Genomic DNA, 24470 nt, shown 5'->3' with positions numbered 1-24470 from the left:
CAACCTGCATTCATATAGCGCCTTGAACATTGTAAAACGCCCCTAGTTTCGTCAAAGGAGCTTTTCAAACAAAATTTGACACCGAGCCGTGTAAGGACAGATGACCAAAAGCTTGTTCAAAGAGGTAGGTTTTAAGGAGCATCAAAGGAGAAGAGAGAGGTGGAGAGGCAGTGAGATTTAGGGAGGGAGCTCCAGAGCTTAGGGCCTAAGCAGCTGAAGGCACGGCCACCAATGGTGAAGCGATTAAAATCGGGGATGCTGAAGAGCCCAGAATTGGAGGAGCGCTGAGATCTTGGAGGGTTGAAGCGCTGGAAGAGATTACAGAGATAGGGAGGGGCGAGGCCATGGAGGGATTTGAAAACAAGGATGAGAATTTTGAAACTGAGGTGTTGCCGGACGGGGAGCCAATGTAGATCAGCGAGCACAGGGGTGATGGATGAACGGGACTTGTGCGAGTTAGAACACGGGCAGCAGAGTTTTGGATGAACTCCAGTTTATGGAGGGTGGAAGATGGGAGACCAGCCAGGAAAGCATTGGAATAGTCAAGTACTGCAGTACGAATAGTTTGTACAATCTCTCACCTTTAGAATTATTACTATTACACTGCTCTGTGGTCCATGGATCACTGGTTGCATTACTGACTGGGTTCTCTGCTCTGCACCGGTACATATATTGTTCCTGTTCACTAACATGGTCTATCACTAGTTCTGCCCCATCATTGGTTCCATTCACGGCTCCAGACAAGAATTGTTTTTCCCAGTGAAATGTGACGTTTGTTCCCTTGGAGACAGAACAGCTCAGAGTGATATTTGGAGTGGAACATCTGCCAGTTATCACAGGCTTGGAAACCAGTTCTGAAATAGAGGCAATAGTTAGGAGGCGAATGATGAGACTTGATAGTATTTCCTGAATATCACCATTTTACATTTAGTGGGAAATAAGTGATTGGTTAAGTTCCAGCAAAGTACACAAATCTGTAATGTGTATAACTGGACTGCTGGAAATGCTTGGTCAATCTTCCTCACAAAACACGAGCCCTGATGTAGCTGTATTTTCAGTAAATCCTGTGTACATTAATCCTCCAGTTAATTCTATAAAATGACTACAGTTTAAATGGGTTAATACAAAAACTGGACATACACAACAGGTCCTGACATAGGAGACATATTCAAAATGTTAACCTGGATATTCTGTTTTTAGATGTTGATGGACCTTCTGTATAAATCACAAATCTGGGATAATGAGAAGGAAGCCCACAGAGCAAGCATCCTGCCATTCTCACACTCTACTAAGATCCTGATCTCAGCTGGAGGCCTGAGTAAAGGCCTAGAACCTCCTTATGGGGATAACATGATCTCATAGATTCATAGAATAGTACAGCACAGAAGGAGGCCATTTGGCCCATCGAGTCTGCGCCCATCGGGGCTTTTGAAGAGCATTACTGTTAGTCCGACTCCCTGATGACTCACTTGGTAAGTGCAATGCCAGGTGTGGAACTGAATTATAACAAGCATAAATGTTCCAGGTTCCGTCACTGATCTCAGCCAGCACAAATATTGGAGTCATGGAATTGGTCTCGGTACCTGGGGCTGTATTGGAGAATCGCAGGGGTCGCACTCCTTGTCAGTATTTAGTGACCCTTGCTAGAAAGTGTGCGTGTGTGGACAGGATCAAGCTCAGCTATGATACCTCTATGATTGAATAGTCATGTCTCCTAGTAATTGTCTCAGAGTGAAATTGAGTTTGAAAACCGCAGTTTTATTTTAAAGTTATATCATTAAGTAACCTACCAAACACACGCAAATCAAATAATTTTTCTTTTGTCGTTGTCATTGTTGTGCTGTAGCAATCGATTTGTATTTCATATAGTTTAGTGTCATTAACCTGTACATTGCGTAGCACCAAAGAATCATTGGTGCTCCTTTCCATTCTGTCTTTGTACAGCGGGTGTCTGTCAGACTTGTTGAATCCCCATGAAGCAAGTTTACTCTGAATTGGGAATTTTGATCGAAATGTTACTTCAGACTGAGCTCCACATTGGTTATGTACAGGGAACATAACCTGTCGTCCCACAACGGCATTGATGACTGTATTGGGTATGACTGAGATCTCTGTCCCACACAGTGTAAGCAAATGGAATACTGGAATGGAAAATAAATGCATTACATTGATGAATATTTATATTTCTGAACATCAATTACCTTAATAATTCCTAAAGTGTATCACCTGAAAGCAGTACCAGCATTTTCACATTCAAGGAGTCCAAGTAATTTGTTCTTTATATCTGTCCTGTGTATTGTTTGCTTTTTGTTTCTTGTTTGCAGTGGCTGATCCTAAAAGAACTTAATCTGTAGAACAGTAAAATAAATTTGTTGAGTAACAACACTGCCCTTTCATGGGAATCCAAATTCCCCTCAATTGGAGGATGTTGAGCCATTTTTTTTTATTGAGCAGCATAAGTGATGGGCAATGGTCATAGTACAAGATACCCCCAAGACTGAGGGAAGTAGAAGATCTGTTAACTTAAGAAGCCGTGGCTTCTGCTGCCAAGCTTGGGTTTTATAAGTGTGACAATTCTAGGAGACATGAACAACTGAATAAAAGTACGGAGAAGCCCTGGGAAAGAATGAGTAGTAATACAGAGAGGATAAAGAGTAGTTAAGGTGATGCATTTGCAACTCATCAGTAGCAGGAGAGGAAAGCTCAGAGACTGGTGGTATCGATAAAATCAAGAAAGACAAAAAAAGGTGTGACAAAGAAGGAGGTTTGAAGTAGAGAAAGATTATCATATGACCAGCTTTATCTTGTATACAAATACAAAATACTGCAGATATTGGAAATCTGAAATGAAAACAGAAAATGCTGGAAATACTCAGCAGGTCAGGCAGCATCTGTGGAGAGAGAAACAAAGTTAACATTTCAGGTCGATGACCTTTTATCAGAACTGATCTTTATCTTGTGTCTTTATCTAGTGTCAGCTGTGGCTCAGTTGCTAGCACACTCGCCTCTGCATCAGAAGGTTGTGGGTTCATAGTCCCACTCCAGGGACTTGAGCACATAAAGCTAGGCTGACACTCCAGTGCAGTGCTAAGGGATTGCTGCACTGGCAGAGGTGCTGTCTTCTGGGTGAGATGCTAAACTGAGGCCCTGTCTGTTCTCTCAGGTGGACGTAAAAATTCCCTTAGCGCTATTTCGAAGAAGAGCAGGGGAGTTATCCCCGGTGTCCTAACCAATATTTATCCTTCAATCAACATATCAAAATCAGATTATCTGGTCATTATCACATTGCTGTTTGTGGGACCTTGATGTGTGCAAATTGGCTGCCGCGTTTCCTACATTACAACAAATATTTAATTGGCTGGAAAGCACTTTGAGACATCCGGTGGTTATAAAAGGCGCTATATAAATGCAAGTCTTTCTTTCTTATCCCATCCAGGAGCATGAGAAGGTGTTATCAGACTCTCCATACATGGTATAGTGTCTTACCCCAAGAAGGAACACAATGGCCTGGAGTTTGCAGTGCGTAATAACAGTGAATAACTTCAGGATTTAGCAAATGTGCAAACTAACCTGGAAATCCTGAAGTTGCGGTCAGATATTCACTGCCCCGACACTGGCTGCACAGTGGACACCTTCCCCCCCTCCCCCCCCCCCCCCCCCATAGCCGGAATTCAGTGTAATCCGGGAAATCAGTGAAACTGACGAAAACGTTGTCTTTTCCGCAGTAATATCGCTGTTAAATAGCCCATTAAAAGTTAGACACTTTTGGATTAGGTGTAACTGGGGTTTTAACAGTGTATTGACTGCTAAACAAATGTTATGGCTCTGAAATACTATTTTTAATTTTATGGAGTGTCAAATTTAATCCACTTTAATAAAAATTAAAACATTTTAAGAAACGAAAAAAATGATTTAAATTTTTTTTGAAAGTTTGTTCATCTTTATTTCAGGTCTACTTTTTCCTCATGGGAGAGCCCCAAACTTTGTCTTGCTTTCTATAACATTTTTAAAAAGTTAGAATAAAAGGAGCTTATTCACTTCCTGGTTCCCAGTCTGTGAGACTTCTGCATTGTGATTGGCTGCTTAGACAACTTGTTGATGTCACAGCAGCTCGCGTTAGGGATTCCGCATTAACTTACACCAATCTCCACTGAACGTTGGAAAAGCCGGACTTCTCGTCACAGAGATCGCAAGGTCCTTGTGGGAAGCTTACTTCGGGGCCAGCGACGATGCCTTTGCTTTGCCGCTGACCGCAAATTACAGGCCAATATGATGTTTCAGGAGTGGTATGACCGCTTAATTTTTAAAAGGAAATGTAACGTATCGCTACAATTTGCTAGCCTCAAGAGTTTTGAGTCTCATCAGTTATAGGCTCAGGGAAGGAATTTGCAACAGCAAACCATTAAACCTGCTTCACCCCAGTAAATTCCCACCTCCTACTAACCCAGCAAGTGATACATTCGCTATAGTGTGAAGCCTGTGGTTGAGACCACAGAGAACGTGCAGCAGAAGCTGGCCGTGTGAAGGCAAGTGACTCTGTGCAAAAGCAACAGACGTGGTAACTTTGGAGCAGGTTCCCATTTTTTACTCTATTAATCTACCCACAGACTGCATTCAACGTCATTAAAGGATCATTTCAAAGTTTCAGAGCATCGTATACTTTCTCAGCATAGTTTTCGATAAAATACAAGTACAAATATTTTCAAATTAGTGTTTTTAAAGAACATAATTAGAATATTAAACTTTTCAGATTCAGCCTTTTAATTTTGGACGTACATGAGTAAATATCAGAAACGTTCGTTTCCATTTCTGACTTAATTTTATCTCCTGTCCACACAAAATGAACAAGGTGACAGTAAAAAGAACTGCAAAATTATTGAGAAGATTTGCATGTTGTTATCCAGACATTAATTTAACCAAAGAATATCTATTTCAAAAAAAGTCACATAACCAGAATAAATTATACATTTTAATCACCCGTCACAGGAGCACAAGCAAAGGTTCCAGGAGATCAATCTAACATTACAGTCGATGTAGTCCAATCAGTACCAGTTACATTCCACAGGACATTCTCATGATCCTAATAGGGCTGGATTCAGAATGTGCTGGAATCTAATTCATTCATTATCCACGTCTACTTTATGTCCCAAATCCCCATTCAATACTCGGCATCCAACTCCGAATCATCCTGCTCCTTATTAAAGGTGTAATAGCATGAATCTACTATTAATGGGACTCTATTCCAAATATCTGCAATTGTGTGTGTGAGAGAGAGGGAGAGCGAACTATCTCTTGTTTCACTTGAATTTTCTTCATTTGTACTCCTGTTCTTGAGTTTTATGATCAGAATTTAAGTGAAATGGTCGACTTTGACAAATACTCGTGCAGTGAGAGAAAACAATATTTGTCGTTTTGACATTAAACAAGTTGAGGTTTTTCCTCAAAGTTTAAAAATGTCATCATAGAATAGTACTGCGTAGAAGGAGGCCATACTCCTTTTTAAAATAAACTGATAAATTCGATCCAGTAGGAACTCTGGAATTGAAGTTCAGTAGAGGAACAGATTCACAACTAAAGGGTTACTTTCACACATTGATCTTTCTATGTATTTTTAAATTTTAACTAATACTGAAAGACATTCCAAGCTCCAGGTCACATTTATCAACAACGTGCATTTATATAGCGCCTTTAACGTAGAGAAAGGTCCCCGAGGAGCTTCGCAGGGATTGTAATCAGATAATAAATTTACACAGAGCCAAAGGAGGGGAGACTCAAACACACAAAACTCACACAAGAACCAACTCCCCGCACTGTGTTGATTTTAATCATTTCATTAATGCTGAAAAAAGTATTTCAAATGGGATATTTCACACTGACATTTCATGCTGCTGAAACTCATCATTGTCATTTTTATTAAACTGCATATTTTTAATCTCTGGGTAAAAATGACTGCAACAGATTTCTAAAGATTAGTTTTCAGTCTACAGATCTCCCAACTCGCTCTCGTGTTAATGAGCTCTCCCTCTCACCCTCAGCATTTTGTAATAGTGCTCATTCCACAATATTATGGACAGATGTATAATCTGTACTACCAACGAACACTTCTGTTGTACACCCCACCCCCCCGCCTTATCTTTGCTGATTTCTTATTGTTGCGTATAACCGATTTTAGATTTATGAATATGAAAATCGCCATTAACCTGTCACTTAACCGTCTCGCTGATCCACAATGTACCGTCCCAATAACTACCGCTGCTTCCCCGCTTAAAACGTGGGGGAAAGTCCGCAGATCTGCTGAACGGCAGCTTTCCCGCTAACTCTGTTCTGCCGGTCGGGTTCAGCGGTGCACCTTATAGGGCCAAACATTCACTTCTCAAAATCCACCCGTGCAGCAAATGAGGACAGGGCTCGAGAAAGAGCCGCGGGAATCACAGTGCAAATTCTGTCAAGATATAGAGGGAGAGTCGCTGAAGGCAGCGCTACAAGAATCCGCTCAGCGACACTTCAGAACTGTTCAATTCCTTCTTAGTTCACCCCGATTTGAAGATAGTTCCATTGCACTTCACCCGCACTTCGCAAGTTTAATATACCTGCTAAATAATCCTACAATGCAGATAATAATATTAAACATGAATCATTCATTCACCGCAGTGAAATACATTCGAGAGAGAAAACGGTATCACAAAACATTGAAATGACAAACTTAGCCGACTCGTTTTAAATGACGCCTGTAAAATATTATTATTATTACAGATCAAAAACGTTGTTGGAAAACTTTCTTATTCATTTTTAGTAAAAGGAATAAAAAATAATCTTTAACGGAAAATCCGCGATTGCGTTTCACTTCAATCTAAACTGAAAAGGGAAGTTTCCAGTGTGTTTTCATTATCCCGCTGCTTTTTATTTACTGCGGAATTCCTTTTACCTTGTAAATTCTGGGTCAGATATTTTCGCCAGCTTATTTTTTAAATGTTCCACTCTGAAGACAGAATAGTTTCTATTAAACGATTTTATAATGAGCCCACTCTGCTCTGGCACTCTTGACTATTTGCCAAGCCCGAGTCGCTCAGTCTCACAGCCCCCTCTCTCTCCCTCCCTCTCTTTCTCACAGCTCCCTCTCTCTCCCTCCCTCTCTCCCTCCCTCTCTCCCTCTCTTTCTCACAGCCTCCCTCTCTCTCCCTCTCTTTCTCACAGCATCCCTCTCTCTCCCTCTCTCACTCTCTCCCTTCCTCTCTCACTCCCTCTCTTTCTCGCAGCCTCGCTCTCTCCCACTCCCTCCTTCTCTCCCTCTCTGACTCGCAGCCTTTTCCCCAGGTGGCTCCTCTCAATTTCTTTGCAGTGTCCTGAACGCGGGTCTGAAACAAGAACAAGAGATCAGAGCAGGACTTGGTGAGTGACATGTGATGAATTCTGTCTGCTCGCACACACAGTGAGTCTGAGTGTCGACATTGCGAAATATTATGTGAATTTATAAAGGGACACGTTGTAAATTGATGTATATGTGTGTGGAGCTGTGTTTAATGTTGACTATTTACAGATACGTCTAATTACTAAACCGAACGAGTGAGACTGAGTTAATTTTTTTATCGTAGTTTTTTTTTGGTGACAAGTTAATTTCAGGGTGGATGTGGACATCAGGGTGATCCCACTGGATTCTGGGGAATGTATAAATCAGACAGGGTCCGAATCACTAATACAATGGCAAAATACTGCGGATGCTGGGAATCTGAAATAACAACATCGTGGAGAGAGAAACAGAGTTAACGTTTCAGGTCTGAGACCCTTGGTCAGAACAGTCCTGTTTCTCCCTCCACAGATCCTCCTGACCTGCTGAGTGTTTCCAGCATTTTCTGTTGTTATTTAAGGTCCAAATCACTCCAGAGTGAGCACAGACCCGGAACAGATGTGTTTTTAATCTTTGATTTATCCCAGGATGTATAGATGTTATACACAGATACTGTTACTGATTGGTGAAAACAACCCCATTTACTACCCACAGTAAAAGGTTCTGTCGTGAATTAGATTCCATTCAAATGTGAGGTAAATGAGAACTGTTAGTTGAGAAATGGCCTAAACCAAGCCAATAGTAAATGAAATGAAATTCAACATTTCCTAAGTTCGGACCATCCTTGGGGTAAGAAATTCATCACGGGGCAGCATCCTGCAAAGAAATTCAGCAAAGATCTACACAAAAGTGTGATTTTGCTGCCCTGGTCCAACGATTTTGCAGAAAAAGTACCAGAGGCAGCGGAACTGTTGGTTTCTGAGCAGATCCGGTTGATAACAAATGAATTGCTGCAATAAATACTTGCAGTAATCGTGTGTTTTCTGACCCTCCTCGGGATATTGCATCAACCCGCTAATAATATCAACGAATTAGAACTGTTTAATTATACAATACAATTATTTTGATTGCCAGGTTGATAAAATGCAATGTGAAAATATTCACAGCAAAAACTGCCATCTCACCCACTGCGGTGTTGCTGTGTATCTTGACCTTTCTTCACTGGCGGGGGCGAATTACGATTTCTAATGTTCATCTATTTCTTCCCCACATTTTTATTGGCGTGTAGGCTGATGTAATGCTCAGAGTGCTAACATCAATTCCCTCTGCACTGGGCAGCACAAAGAACAAGCACCCAGCTTAAAAAGAAAAGCCGCGTCTCTTTAAGAGGTGTGTCTGTTTCTCGCCACTTCCTGCAGTACAACCCCACCGTTTGATCGGAGATGTAACTTTACCGTCCTACACATTTTCCATTCAGCTAGTGAAAAACATGAAATACATAGGTTTGTGGAGAGCATGTGTGGGAGGGCCTTTTACTTTCCATCGCATTAAGAAAAGACTGCCGGACGTGTTTCTTTTGTACACAAAACTATAAACATTGTCCAGATTTAGGCTATTATACTAAGTCCCAATTTGTTCCTTTTTGACGAAGTTCATGCAAACCTGCTGTTAATTAGTCACTTTTTGTCCTTTCACATTTATTGATTCTTTGCAAAAAGCAACATGCTGTTTTTAATGTAATTCATACTTGTTTTGTAACTATTATTCTTAGGGTATTTCTGGTTAAAATAAAAAATAATGGATGTCACCAATCGCATAGCACTGGCAGGCCATGTGTGCCTTGTGCAGTAGGAGTGGGAGGCAGTTTGGAGAGGAACGGACACAGTTGAACCCCTCAAACCTCCTCTTTCAATTTGCCATTTATTGGGTCTGACACTTCTATATAAGGAGGCAGAGAAGGTCAAGGAGCAGGTCAGCTTGGCCAATAACCTCATCTCCAGGTATTGGCAGAGGTCTGGAAGCAGGTTACCTGTATATGCTTTTGGCTCAATGGTGTGTAGTATGGCTGGAGTTAAAAGAGGAGAATAAAGTATCTTAAAATTAGGCTGAACAATGTCAAACTGCTGTTATTGGTATTGTAATGCTATTGGTCGCCAAAAACCGCTTGTTCTTTTTCTTATGTCATCCTTATGATTACCTTTTAATGTACCATGTGTGAGATACCACCACAAGGTCCAACTAAACCATGTGAAAAATGATATTTTCCACAGCACTGATACTTTACACTTGTTAAAATGAGAAATGATGATTCACATTCATGGGGTGTCAGTGACAGCTTGAAGTGATCCAAAATCAACATAAAACCATTTCACAATATGGGGCCTAGAAATTAGGTATAGCCCCGCCAGGTCTTTAGCGCCCAAAATTTAGCGCTCGGCCGGATTCCCGTAGCGCCCGCCTGAAATTCAGTTGCGCCGCCCCAACACGGAGGCGGGCGCTATTGGAGGGTTTGGCCGCCTCGTTTGGGGCGAAGAATGTCAGTTTCAGGCGTCCAGCTGCCGCTGCGGCACCCGATGCGGTGCGGCAGGCTGGGGTACTGCAGGCCTCCTCCTTCCCTTAAGGAGGAGCTGCCTGCAGCCGTGAGATCGCCGCTGGATTCCCCCGGCAAATGAGCCCGGCACCACGGAGAAGTGCCGGGCTCGCGGGAGTCAGACACCAATGCCGCGGGGGGGTGGTGCAGGAGTCCGGGGAGGGAGGTGCGGCCAGGCGGCCGCCGGGAAAGCGGCCGGCCGCCCCTCCACCTTTATGCGCCGGCCTCTCGGAGCTGCAAGGCACCGTTTTGCAAACGCTGTTTGCGGCCGCCACGGGAGAGGTGGCCGCAACTGAATTTGGCGGTCGGACCGGAATTGTATTGGAACCGGGGCGCTGCGCACACCGATGACGTCATTGGTGCCGGCGCAGCGCTACCGGCTAACGTCGATGTTACGGACCAACTGAATTTCGGGCGCGAGAAAACTTCCGGCGCAAACCACTCTATAGCCCATAAGTGGGCGCAAACGCGACTGAATTTCTAGGCCCCAGTGTTTGATCATAGAATCATAGAATGATGCAGCACAGAAGGAGGCTATTCAGCCCATTGCACCTGTACCAGTTCTTTGAAAGAGCTATCCAACTAGTCCTATTCCCCTGTCCTTTCCCCATAGCCCAGCAATTGTTTATCCTTCAAATATTCCTTTTGAAAGTTATTATTGAATCTGCTTCCACCACTCTTTCAGGAAGTGCATTCCAGATCATAACAACTTGCCTTTGGTTCTTTTGCCAATTACCTTAAATCAATGACCTCTGATTAATGACCCTTCTGTCACTGGAAACACTTTCTCCTTATTTACTCTACAATACGCTTCAATATTGGAAACAGCTCTATTAAATCTCCCCTTAACCTTCTCTGATCTAAGGAGAACAAGACCAGATTCTCAAGTCTTTCCACATAACTTAAGTTGTTCATCCCTGGTATAATTCTAGTAAATCTCCTCTGCACCCTTTAAGACTATGACATTTTTCCTAAAGTGTGGTGCCTAGAATTTGACGCAATGCTCTAGCTGGGGCCTAACCAATGATTTATAAAGGTTTAGCATAATTCCTTTACTTTTGCACACCCTGGGCTCGATTTTGCCAGGCCCGAGGAGGCGGGATTGGAGGTGTGTGAGTTGTTAAAATCAGCAAAAATGGCGGGCGGGCCTGATCCCGCCTCCATCCCGCCTCCGAGCAATTTTCCCAAATGCGTGTTTTCTGACTCCCTTTCCATCCCGCCCTTAAGGCCCTTAACAGCCACAATTTTGAGAGGCCTTTCCAATTTTTAGACATCCCCCCCATCCTTCACGCCTCCTCTGAAACACGGCAGGTAATGCTGGCGGCCTCACAAGTGGATTGCTTACACACAGCTGCAGCTCCACCATTACAAAGGAATTTTCACCAATGATCGTTTGCAGGTGGCAGAACTTTGTTGTCTCAGGTCTGGGGGAACTTTTAGCGGCCTACTCATTGTTGTGGAAGTTTGGAGCCTGAGACCCATCTCCAGAGTGACATCCTGGGAAACCCCTCTCCCCACCTTGACTGAGCACTTCCTCAACTAAGGCATATTCCAGAAGCATGGCAAACATTTAATTCCTTTCCTCCTGGACATCAGATTCAGATGCAGACCAGCCGCGGCAGCAGCAGAACCATGAGCAACAGCAGCAGCAACAGCAGGAGCATCAACAGGAGCGGCAAGCTGCTAGTCACCCACCTGAAGATGCACAGGCCAGAAGGTGCCAGCACGCGACAACATTGCTGCCCGGGATGCAAGGGACACACTCATCCTGGCCAGATTTGCTTAGCCTGCACAATCAAACACTTTAGTCTCGCTCCTTCTTACCAGAGCATCGACAATGGACAAGAACCTGTGGAATCCTAACACTCTGACCACCATTCTGATAATCGCAAGGCCCCCTAAGCTCTCTATGTAGAAGTCCCATTTGCGAAATGACACAGGTCACAACTTCAACAGTTTGCCATCAAAACACTTTATATTACAATCACAATGATGGCTGGTCCAAAAACAAAACAACATAGCACCCAAGTGACTACCCTTGTGACTACTTGTGCTTTATCTTATGCATGCTCCTACGTGGTGCTTCCCCTGTGGCTTCAGCAGATATGGAGGTCCCTTGCTCACTCTCTTGCTGCTCCTATCTTGATGCCTTTGGCAGGCATCCTCTGGGGTGGCAAACCTGTGCAGGCTTGCCAACAGTCTGCTGCTCCTGCAGCTGTGCAGGGGCTGAGACGCCCATCTCAGTTGGGTGAGGACTCTGGTGGGGCTCTGACTGAGGGCTTTGCTGTGGCATGGTCATGTGAGTGCTTGGAGAGGAGCCCTCACTTCCTTGTTGTCTGCCACCAACATCCCTCTCATGGGTCAGCCCCACTTCAGAGCTAGCAAGTGGCTTGACAGCACCTTGCTGCACTGCAGGGGGGCCATGAGGACCTGTTTCTGCACTGGAATTCCTACTCCAGAGGACTTGCATGAAGGTCTGGTTTGTTTGCTCAATAGCTGACCATCGTTCCTCAAGAGATGTCATTCTATTCTGAACAATGACCATATTTTCAATACCCTGGCGACTAAGCTCCTCCATGGATGTAGCCATCCTCTCCGCTGGTGCTGGTTGCGCTGAATTCTGCTGACGCTGCGCCCTCAGAGGTTGCAGCTTCCTCTGAGGAGTCTGGAGGCTCAGGATGTTCCTCCTGGATAGTGGGGATGGGGGCTTTCGATGGTCCTGTGGGGGAGCAAAGGAAAGAGTCAGAGATGTGAGGTCAAGGTTACATACACATTGAATATTGCAGATGATCAAAAGTCAACCTGTTAGAGCATCAGAATCATTATCAGTGACTCATAGAAACATAGAAGATAGGAGCAGGAGTAGGCCATTCGGCCCCTCGAGCCTGCGCCGCCATTTAATGAGATCATGGCTGATCATCCAAATTCAATACCCTGTCCCTGCTTTCTCCCCATATCCCTTGATCCCTTTAGCCTTAAGAAAGATATCTAACTCCTTCTTGAATATATTTAATGAATTGGCCTCAACTGCCTTTTGTGGTAAAGAATTCCACAGGTTCACCACTCTCTGGGTGAAGAAATTCCTCCTCATCTCTGTCCTAAATGGCTTACCCCTTATCTTTAGACTGTGACCCCTGGTTCTGGACTCCCCCGACATCGGGAACATCCTTCCTGCATCTAGTCTGTCTAGTCCTGTTAGAATTTTATAAGTTTCAATGAGATCCCCTCTCATTCTTCTAAATTCCAGCGAATATAAGCCCAATCGACCCAATCTCTCCTCTTACGTCATTCCTGCCATCCCAGGTATCGGTCTGGTGAATCTTCGCTGCACTCCCTCCATGGCAAGAACATCTTTCCTCAGATAAGGCGACCAAAACTGCACACAATATTCAAGGTGTGGTCTCACCAAGGCCTTGTACAACTGCAGCAAGACATCCTTGCTCCTGTACTCAAATCCTCTCGCTATGAAGGCCAACATACCATTTGCCTTCTTAACCGCCTGCTGCACCTGCATGCTTACCTTCAGCGACTGATGCACAAGGACACCCAGGTCTCCTTGCACTTCCCCTTCTCCCAATCTATTGCCGTTCAGATAATAATCTGCCTTCCTGTTTTTGCCACCAACGTGGATAACCTCGCATTTATTCACATTATACAGCATCTGCCCAATCACCCAACCTGTCCAAATCATACTGGAGTTTCTCGGCATCCTCCTCACAGCACACACGCCCACCCAGCTTTGTGTCATCTGCAAACTTGGAGGTATTACATCTAGTTCCCTCTTCTAGATCATTAATATATATTGTGAACAGCTGGGGTCCTAGCACCGATCCCTGTAGTACCCCACCAGTCACTGCCTGCCACTCGGAAAAAGACCCATTTATTCCAACTCTTTGCTTCCTGTCTGCCAACCAGTTCTCTATCCAAGCCAGTACCTTACGCCCAATCCCATGTGCTTTAACTTTACACGCTAATCTCTTATGCGGGACCTTATCGAAAGCCTTCTGAAAGTCCAAATACACCACATCCACTGGTTCTCCTTTATCTATTTTACCAGTTACATCCTCAAAAAATTCCAGTAGATTAGTCAAGCATGATTTACCTTTTGTAAATCCATGTTGACTTTGTCCGATCCTGTCACTGTTTTCCAAGTGCTCTGCTATTACATCTTTTATAATGGACTCTAGCATTTTCCCCACTACATGTGTCAGGTTTACCGGTCTATAATTCCCTGTTTTCTCTCTACCACCTTTTTTGAATAGTGGGGTTACATTAGCTACCCTCCAATCCATGGGAACTGTTCCATAGTCTATAGAATTTTGGAAGGTGATCAGCAATGCATTTACTATTTCTAGGGCCACTTCCTTAAGTACCCTAGGATGTAGATTATCAGGCCCTGGGGATTTATCGGCCTTCAATCCTGTCAATTTCCCTAACACCATTTCCCTACAAATACTGATTTCTTTCAGTTTCTCCCTTTCGTCAGACCCTATGTTCCCCGACATCTCTGGGAGGTTATTTGTGTCCTCCTTTGTGAAGACAGAACCAAAGTATGTATTTAATTGGTCTACCATTTCTTTGTTCCCCATTATAAATTCCCCTGATTCTGACTGCAAGGGACCTACCCTTGATTTCACCAATCTTTTTCTCTTCACATATCTATAGAAGCTTTTACAGTCAGTTTTTATGTTCTCTGCAAGCTTACTCTCATACTCTATTTCCCCCCTCTTAATTAATCCCTTTGTCCTCCTTTGCTGAATCCTAAACTGCTCCCACTCCTCAGGTTTGCTGCTTTTTCTGGCCAATTTATATGTCCTCTCCTTGGATCTTATGCAATCCCTAATTTCCCTTATTAGCCACAGTTGAGTTACCTTCTTTGTTTTATTTTTATAACAAATTCTGTAGTTCATCCATGCAATCTTTAAATTTTTGCCATTGCCTATCCACTGTCAGCCCTTTAAATAATGTTCCCCAATCCATCCTAGCCAACTTGCGCCTCATACCATCGTAGTTTCCTTTATTTAAATTCAGGACCCGAGTCTCTGAGTCAAATACTTCACTCTCCATCTTAATGAAGAATTCTATCATATTATGATCGCTCTGCCCCAAGGGGACTCGCACAACAAGATTGCTAATTAATCCTTTCTTATTACATAATACCCAGTCTAAGATGGCCGGATCTCTAGTTGGTTCCTTGACATATTGGTCCAGGAAACCATCCCATATACACTCCAGGAATTCCTCCTCCACAGTATTGTTACTAATTTGGTTAGCCCAATCTATATGTAGATTAAAGTCACCCATGATAACTGCTGTGCCCTTATTGCACGCGTCTCTAATTTCCCGTTTAATGCCATCCCCAACCTCAGCATTACTGTTTAGGGGTCTGTATACAACTCCCACTAACATTTTCTGCCCCTTGGTATTTCTCAGCTCTACCCATACAGATTCTACAGCATCAGAGTTAATATCCTTCCTTACTATTGTGTTAATCTCTTTAACCAGCAATGCTATCCCACCTCCTTTTCCTTTTTGCCTGTCTTTCCTGAATATTGAATACCCCTGGATGTTGAATTCCCAGCCTTGGTCACCCTGGAGCCATGTCTCCGTAATCCCAATTATATCATATCCGTCTACATCTATTTGCGCAGCTAATTCATCCACCTTATTATGAATGCTCCTTGCATTAAGACACAAAGCCTTCAGGCTTGTTTTTTTAACACTCTTAGACCTTTTAGAATTATTATTTACTGTGGCCATGTTTGATTTAAACCCTTGATTTCTCTGACTGCCACTTTTGCTTTTCTCCTTCCTGTCTTTTGCTTCTATCCTTGCTTCCCTTTCCTCTGTCTCCCTGCACAGATTCTCAACCCCCTGCCATTTTAGTTTAAACCATCCCCAACAGCACTAGCAAACACTCCCCTTGTCCAGTTTGTACTGGTCCCACCTCCCCCAAAACCGGTTCCAATGTCCCAGGAATTTGAATCCCTCCCCCTTGCACCATTCCTCTAGCCATGTATTTAGCTGAAATATCCTTCTATTTCTACTCTGACTAGCATGTGGCACTGGTAGCAATCCTGAGATTACTACCTTTGAGGTCCTACTTTTTAACTTACCTCCTAACTCCCTATATTCTGCTTTTAGGACCTCATCCCAGTTTTTACCTATATCGTTGGTACCTATATGCATCATGACAACTGGCTGTTCACCCTCCCCCTCCAGAATGCCCTGCAGCCGCTCCAAGACATCCTTGACCCTTGCACCAGGGAGGCAACATACCATCCTGGAGTCTTGTTTGCGGCCGCAGAAACACCTATCTGTTCCCCTTACAATAGAATTCGCTATCACTATAGCTCTCCCAGTCTTTTTCCTCCCATCCTGTGCAGCAGAACCACCCACTGTGCCAGGAAGTTGGCTGCTGCTGCCTTCCCCTGATAAGCCATCCCCCTCAACAATATCCAAATTGGTATATCTGTTTGAGAGGGGAATGTTCACAGGGGACCCCTGCACTACCTGCCTGCACCTACTACTCTGCTTGGTGGTCACCCATTCCCTTCCTGCCTGTGCAGCCTTTACCTGCGGTGTGACCAACTCCCTAAACGTGCTATCCACGATGTCCTCAGCATCACGAATGCTCCAGTATGTATCCATTCGCAGCTCCAGTGCTGCAATGCGGTCTGTCAGTAGCTGCAGCTCGATACGCCTCCTGCACATATGGTCATCAGGGACACAGGAAGTGTCCCTGATCTTCTACATAGTGCAGGAGGAGCATGCCACAGGGCCGAGCTGTCCTGCAATGACTTACCCTTTAATTAATTTAAACTAATTTAAATCAAATCAATACCACTAATTACACTACAATTAAATGATATATTCAAGGGGCTTTTGTTACTAGTACTCCCTGATACACAACAGGGACCTTAGAAACTATAACCACAAAAATTAAGACCTTCTAAATTTTATAAATTATTAATCTTAACTGTCAAACTATATAGTATAAATACTCACCTGGCCGTACTCACCCAATCAGCTGCTTCCTCTTGCCCGCATCACTTTTTGAATCCTGACATGGTTCCAGAACGCCGCCGCTGGTCTATGAGATTGGTAAGCCTTGTACCGCCGCGCTCTCCGCTCCCGACACTGGCCTCAATCAGCTCTCTCCCCTTGTGCCGATGTCACTTTTGACTTCTGATGTCACTCTTTGAAAATTCTGCCGGTGCTGAGTTGGTATCACTGCCACCGCCTCGCCGCACCTCTCAGGGCCACACTGCCGCTGCCGCTATGTCAATGAGAGAAATTCCAAACTATTCTGTCACCAGCTTGCTGTGATGCGCCCATCTGTCCGTCCCCGACTTGGCTATCCTCCTCGATCCCAGCAATTTCCAGGGCCGCCTCCTCCCAGGGGTTGAGCTAGACTACTGAGGGTGGCCCTCCTCCTGTCTTCATTCTTTCCCTCTTATTGTGGACTCTCTTTTCCTGCAACGAGGGACACAAGTGGAGTTTGAGTGAGAATGAAGGAGTGAGTGTAGAGAATCCATAGCATAGATGCTTAGAAGGATACAAAGGACCCTCCCTGTGTGTTGAAAGTTGTTGTTGTTATGGCATCACAGTGATAGGGAGTGTGAGGGCTCCATGGTCGAATAGTTAAGTGAATGTGACCATAGAGAGAGAGGGAATGGGTAAGGGTGCAGGGATGTAAGTGTCAAGTGGCATGTGGAGGAAGAGGTTGGCATAGTAGAGTGCTGATGAGGAGAGGCGATGGGGATCAGATTGAGGGTGATAGGAAAGTCATACTCACTTTTCCTGTGTGGAGAAGGTCATGAAACCTCTTCCTACGTTGCAGCCAGGTTCTGCAGCTCAGCGAAATGGAGTTGACCTCCTGGGCCACTTGTAGCCATACAGCTTTTGTCTGCTGGGGTGGCTTTTTTCTCCCTGAGGAAGGGAACAGCACCTCCTTATTACAGCTGGCTCCATGCACCAGAGCTTGGAGGGAGGGCTCATCAAATCGAGGAGCACACTTTTGCTTGATCATTGACATTTTCCACAATTCAACTCCTTCATATAAATTGCAGAGCCTTTGCAGTCTCCAGAAGAATCAAGGCTGCTTGCAGGCCTTAAATCCAACAGCATTGATGATGACATCGGAGGCGACTTTCTGTATGAAAAGACTAATTGGGTCAGTGGTTCCCACACGCAGAAAATCAATTGGCCAATTAGGAGAAAATCACACTTTTTCAACACTTCACTTAGGAGTTGGGGTCCTGACATGATTTCCACCTGACACACCTGTAATGTATATACCTTTAAGGGGGGAACTATCTTTTACAGCTCATGTATACTGCAGTACCGGCAGTGACCACACCTGTATATAGCACTGAGTAGTAATCTGTACAGACCAGTTCCAGTGTGAGCCACGTTGAGTAAACACCTGTTGTACCGTTCTCCTGCAGTCTGTGTCTTATTATACACAGACACAACATTGGCGACAAGGCAAGTTCGAACCTACCTGCAACTCTGCATCACCTCCCGGGGATTCGTTCCTGGAGATCAGTGGATTGGAGGTCAAGGCCAGAGACTCGGGCGTCGACCACGGGCAACCGCCCAGTCATCCAGCAGAGACTCGAGAATTGCGGGGGAGGCTGCCAAGAGCCAAGCTTGGCTTTCCAGTCGAGGTGGTCCAGCGAAATGGGCTGGCAACAGCTAGTGCACAGACCCTTCCCGGACAGCGGCGGGCTAGAGCCCGACCGAGTGGCACAGCAAAGGGCCGAGCAGCGTTGACGGGGGAGAGAGAGAGAGGGCAGAGCGCACAGGGCGCAGCCGGTGTTCAGGGGCCGAGCAGCGTAAAAGAGAGGGAGAGAGAGACGCGCAGAAACCCGCGAGGCGCCGCCATTGCCACGAGAACCGCCGGGAGCAGCATTGGCAGCAGCGGGGGAGGAAGGAAAGCGCGGGAGACACCATTTTAAGCCATTGGGAGATGCCATTTTAAACCACACCCAAAATGCCGAAGAGTGGCAGTATCACCGTGTTTGACAATGAAGTCGAAGATTGGACTACATATGTTGAACAAATAGAGGTATACTGCAAGGCAAATGAGGTGTCAGATGACAAGAAAGCGTCGGTATTGTTAAATTTAATGGGTGCAAAGACGTATGGTTTATTATGAAATCTAGTAACCCCAACGAAGCCAATGGAAAAGAGTTTTGAAGACATAGTAACGATACTACAGGAACATTTAAACCCCACACCGCTGCTGATAGCAGAAAGATTCAAGTTTCACAAGCGGAACCAGCATAAGGATGAAAGCAATGCTGATTATTTAACAGAACTGCGCAAACTATCAAAACACTGCCAGTTTGGAGCAGGACTGGCAGACACCTTAAGGGACAAGTTTGTGTGTGGGCTTCAAAGTGAAGGAACCCAGAAACGGCTTTTATCTGAAAAGGACCTTAAGCTGGAAAAGGCTTTCAGCATTGCGGTATCATATGAAGCAGCAGCACGGGGCGCTGCAGAGATACAACAGAGACCGCAAGAATATGGCACAAACAAATTGTCATATAGAACAGAGAAGTGCTATCGCTGCGGCAGAACAACACATGACCAAAATGATTGCTGGTTCAAAGACAAAGTGTGCAGACAGTGTGGAAAAGTAGGACACATAGCACGAGTCTGCAGGTCGGGAAAGAAAACCAGCAATAAGAAACCTGCCAAAGAAAAGTACAAGAAGGTACATAAGATGACGGAGAATAGTTCAGACGAACAAAATTGTGATAACGACTCCGAAAGCAGGGAACTGAGTTGTCTGAAACTACATCATGTGATCACAACGGAAGATCACCGAACCATTTGGGTCACTCTCAAGATAGCAGGAGTTCAGGTAAAGATGGAATTGGACACAGGATCAGCCCTAACAGTCATAAACCGACGGGACTACGAGCGGCTATTCTCCCACATACCCTTGAGAGACACAAAAATTATTTTGAAGACGTACACGGGGCAAAAAGTCAACCCCAAAGGAAAAATAAGGGTGACCGTTATATATAACGGTAAGGAAACACCAAAACTAGACCTGTATGTATTGCAAGATGGAGTACCACCATTACTGGGACGTGAATGGATCCGGAAAATACAACTGGATTGGCATTCCATACAGGCACTGACTGTGGCTGACAAAAAGGATGACGACGTCACACCTGGGCGACTGTCAAAGATCCTAACTGACGCGAAAGAAGTGTTCCAGCAAGGACTCGGAACACTAAAAGGCATGACAGCGATGATTAAAATAGAAGGAAACACAAGCCCAAAATTTTTTAAGGCCAGACCGGTACCTTATGCGATCCACCCAGCCGTCGAAGCAGAGCTGGAGAGTCTGGAACATTCAGGTGTACTGTCCAAGGTAGACTGGAGTGAGTGGGCTACACCCATCGTCCCTGTGATGAAAAAGTCATTGAGCAGCACACCTGGGGAACCAAGGAAGGTTTGCATCTGTGGGGGCTTTAAGGTAACAGTGAACCCAATCCTTCACACCGTACAATATCCACTTCCGCGGATTGAAGATATTTTCGCCTCGCTATCTGGAGGGAAACGATTCACTAAGATTGATCTGGCCCAGGCGTATCTGCAAATGGAGGTAGAAGAAACATCAAAAAAATACCTCACAATCAACACCCATAAAGGTCTCTGCCAATACAACTGGCTGGTATTCGGGGTAGCATCAGCTCCGGCTATTTGGCAGAGGGCAATGGAACAAGTCCTGCAAGGGATCCCAGGGACCCAGTGTTATTTGGACGACATCCTGGTCACGGGCAAAAATGACAGTGATCACCTTGCCAACCTGGAGCAGATGCTCACTAGATTGCAGGAATATGGGCTCCGAGCTAACCGCCCCAAATGCGAATTTTTTAGAAAACAGATCTCGTATTGTGGCCACGTTATCGATAAAGAGGGGTTACATAAGTCCCCAGAGAAGATTGAGGCAGTAGTCAAGGCTCCAGCACCGGAAAATGTGTCACAACTGAGGTCGTTCCTCGGGCTGGTAAACTACTACCATAAGTTCTTGCCAAATTTCTCTACAATACTACACCCACTGAACACCCTATTGCAAACTGGGGTGCCATGGAAGTGGAGTGACGAATGTAGACGAGCTTTCCAGAAGAGCAAAACACTAATCACATCGAAAGAGGTATAGGCCCATTACAACCCGGCATTACCAATTCGGTTGGCATGTGATGAGTCACCCTACGGCATTGGAGCGGTGCTGTCGCACAAATTCTCGGACAGCTCAGAGAGGCCAATAGCCTTTGCGTCACGATCACTAACCTCAGCCGAGCGTAACTACGCCCAGATTGACATGGAGCCCCTCAGCCTAGTGTGGGGAGTGAAAAAGTTCAATCACTATCTGCACGGGCAGAAATTCACCTTGCTGACTGATCACCAGCCTCTTGTCTCTATTTTTAATCCGAAGAAGGGCGTTCCGGTGATGACTGCGCAACGACTACAAAGATGGTCACTTTTTCTAGGGGCGCACCACTATGAGATTGAATATAAGGGCGCGAAACAGCATGGAAATGCTGATGGGCTATCACGCCTGCCACTGCCTACTGCGGAGGAAGCACCAGCAGTGGATCCTGTCGAAATATTCCATTCAACTATAGTTGAATACCTACCGGTAACTAACGCTTGTATCGAAAAGGAAACTCGAAATGACCCGACACTGTCTCGGGTATATGATTTGACGGTGAAGGGATGGCCAGCACATGGCGACTCACTGTTGCCGGCATTCTCGACAAGGAGAAAACAGCTGTCAGTGTGCCGGGGGACCTTGATGTGTGGATCCCAAGTGGTAATTCCACCCAAGTTAAGGGATAGAGTGCTCAATGAGCTTCATGAGGGTCATCTGGGAGGGGTAAAAATGAATAGCCTAGCCAGGGCTTATGTGTGGTGGCCGGGAATCGATAAACAAATCGAGGACCTGACCAAGAGCTGCTCAGGATGCCAGAAAGTCCAAAATGCACCACCATAGACCCCTCTACACCCATGGGAGTGGCCCTCATCTCCATGGCAACGGGTGCATATTGATTTTGCTGGTCCATTCGTGGACTCAATGTTTTTAATAGACGTGGATGCGCACTCGAAATGGCCTGAGGTCATCAAAATGTCCTCCACCACCACGGAGAAAACTATTGCAGTCCTACAGTCCATTTTTGCCAGGAATGGCTTGCCAGAACAGATTTGCCCCGACAACGGACCACAGTTTGTGCCCGAAGAGTTCCAGAGGTTCTTGAAAAAGAATGGGGTAAGGCATTACACATCCGCCCCGTATCATCCAGCCACAAATGGATTGGCTGAGAGGTTCGTACAAACCTTTAAGAAGGCAATAAAGGCTATGTACAATGACAACATTCCGCTGCAGCACAAGGTGGACAATTTCCTGTTCGCCTACTGGAATGCGACACATGCAGTCACCAACCAGGCCCCAGCCATGATGTTCTTTAACCGAAGGTTAAGATCTCGCCTGGATTTGCTCAGACCAAACGTACGAAGAGATGTTGAGAGTAAGCAATTCCAGCACATCCATGAGAAGCCAACAAGGAGCTTCAATTTAGGGCAACCAGTCTTGTCCCGCGACTACCGAACAGAAAAATGGCAGCCAGGAACGATATGCACACGGCAGGGCCCACTAATGTACACAGTGGACGTTGGGGAGAGCATCGTGAGATGCCATGCTGACCAGATCCTAGAGTCACAGGAACAAGTCAACCCCATGCCTCGCCCATAAGTACCTGGTGATGAACCCGACGTACAGGTCGCATCTAACCCAGAAACAGTAGCATCGGAAGCTGATGAACCAACCGACGACAGGGGGCCAGAATCGCCTCCGCACCAAGAGCAAGACACTCGGGAAAGGCGCTATCCAAAAAGGATCAGGAAGCCTCCCCAAAGACTGAATATATAAATAGACTATTTTCAGCTGATGTTGCATGTTAAAAGTGTTAATTGTAATTAGTTTGATATTTAATTGTTAAATGAGTGTTATGGTACTGTTAATCTAAAAGGGGAGGAATTGTAATGTATATACCTTTAAGGGGGGAACTATCTTTTACAGCTCATGTATACTGCAGTGACCACACCTGTATATAGCACTGAGTAGTAATCTGTACAGACCAGTTCCAGTGTGAGCCACGTTGAGTAAACACCTGTTGTACCGTTCTCCTGCAGTCTGTGTCTTATTATAGACGGACACAACAACGCCCACCCCGCCCACACTGACAAAATCCAGCCCACTGCCTCTGTTAATAAAGCCAAGGATCCCTTTTTTTTTAACAGCCTTCTCAACTTGTCCTGCCACCTTCAAAGACTTGTGTACGGTCCCTCTTTTCCTGCACCCTTTTTAAAATCATACCATTCAGTTTATATTGCCTCTCCTCATTCTTCCTACCAAAATGCATCAGTTTGTAATTCTCTGCGTTAAATGTAATGTGTCTGCCCAGTTCACCATCTGTCTGTGTCCTCCTGAAGTCCGTTATTATCCTCCTGTAAAGAAATCTGTTTGTCTTGCCTGTATTCGTTTTGCACTCATGTATATTACCCTCCCCCACACGGTGTATAGTTTCACTTCCTCTTTCCTGACTAACCTGGAAGGTTCCAGGTCTTGGCTCTTGGCTCCGCCCCTGACTTCTCTTACATAAAGATCCCAGGATCTGTATGACTCATTCCTGTGAGCCAGTCGGTGTGTTGAGATGTTAGCTCTGATCTTAGTGATTAAAAGCCAACCTGTTTAAGTCTATAACTTCTAGTTTTGTGGTTAATGAAGGCACATCAATTTTAATCACTAAAGAATACTAGAATGGATCGAGTCCTAAAACCAGAGCGTCTGGACTTGGATCCACATTCTGCTGAAGCATCAAATCAATTTGGACACTGGCTCAAATGCTTCGAACTCTTCGCGAGGGCCTCATCCGCTAGCGAGGTAGATAAACTGCTGAGTCTACTGACTACTCGCGTTAGTCTTCGGATTTATTCGTTCATCCGGAACGCCACCTCTTACACGGAGGCCATCACTATCCTGAAGGCCCAATACCAGAGGCCAGTAAACGAAGTGTACGCCAGACATCTGCTGGCTACACGCAGGCAGCGACCTGAGGAATCAATGGACGATTTCTTACAGGGCCTAAAGGACTTGGTCCGGGACTGTAACTGCAAGGCCGTGACGGCCAACGTGTACTCTGACGAATTGGTCCGCGATTCCTTCATCACGGGCCTCAAATCGAATTATATCTGGCAGACTGCTGGAGAAGGAGGTCCTGGACTTAAAAAAGGCAGTGGCCACTGCGTGATCGCTGGACGTGGCCCAGAAAAACTCTGACTCTTATTCTTCCGGCCATGCGGCCCTCACCGCCTCGTGCGCGCCAAGCGGGCCGCCATCTTGGAATCAGCCATATTCCCCATCCAGGTCTCAGACCAGCTCTACACCGCCGGAGTCCCCACACAGAAGTTCACCCAGGAGTCCTACTACAGCGGCAATGTCTCGAGGCCCGAAATGCTACTTCTGCGGCTAGGCCAAGCACCCCAGACAACGATGCCCAGCGAAGGATGCTA

General features: G+C 45.3%; 2 protein-coding genes across 3 annotated transcripts in view; one reads left to right on the top strand and one right to left on the bottom strand.

Moving 5' to 3' along the window:
• The window catches only part of LOC147115935 (SLAM family member 5-like), an 84431-nt gene extending 81224 nt beyond the window's left edge, over positions 1–3207 (bottom strand). Inside the window, exons 1-3 of one of the 2 annotated variants that reach the window (XM_085990591.1) lie at positions 2227–3207; positions 1791–2141; positions 582–854 (exon numbers count right to left, since the gene is read on the bottom strand). In XM_085990591.1, coding sequence (XP_085846717.1) covers positions 582–854; positions 1791–2141; positions 2227–2245 — 643 coding nt within the window. In that variant the 5' untranslated portion in view covers positions 2246–3207. The remainder of the gene's footprint in view (positions 1–581; positions 855–1790; positions 2142–2226) is intronic. The other variant, XM_085990590.1, reaches the window with a different exon arrangement.
• A 3920-nt stretch (positions 3208–7127) lies between these two features.
• otos (otospiralin) overlaps positions 7128–24470 on the top strand; it is an 86141-nt gene continuing 68798 nt past the window's right edge. Inside the window, exon 1 of the mRNA XM_085990589.1 lies at positions 7128–7389. The gene's annotated coding sequence lies outside the window, so the exon portion shown is untranslated. The remainder of the gene's footprint in view (positions 7390–24470) is intronic.

Source organism: Somniosus microcephalus, chromosome 6, assembly GCF_052327205.1.
Source record: "Somniosus microcephalus isolate GS21.2 chromosome 6, FLI_Smic_1.0, whole genome shotgun sequence".
Classification (NCBI taxonomy): domain Eukaryota; kingdom Metazoa; phylum Chordata; class Chondrichthyes; order Squaliformes; family Somniosidae; genus Somniosus; species Somniosus microcephalus.
This window is presented reverse-complemented; position numbering and strand designations above follow the sequence as displayed.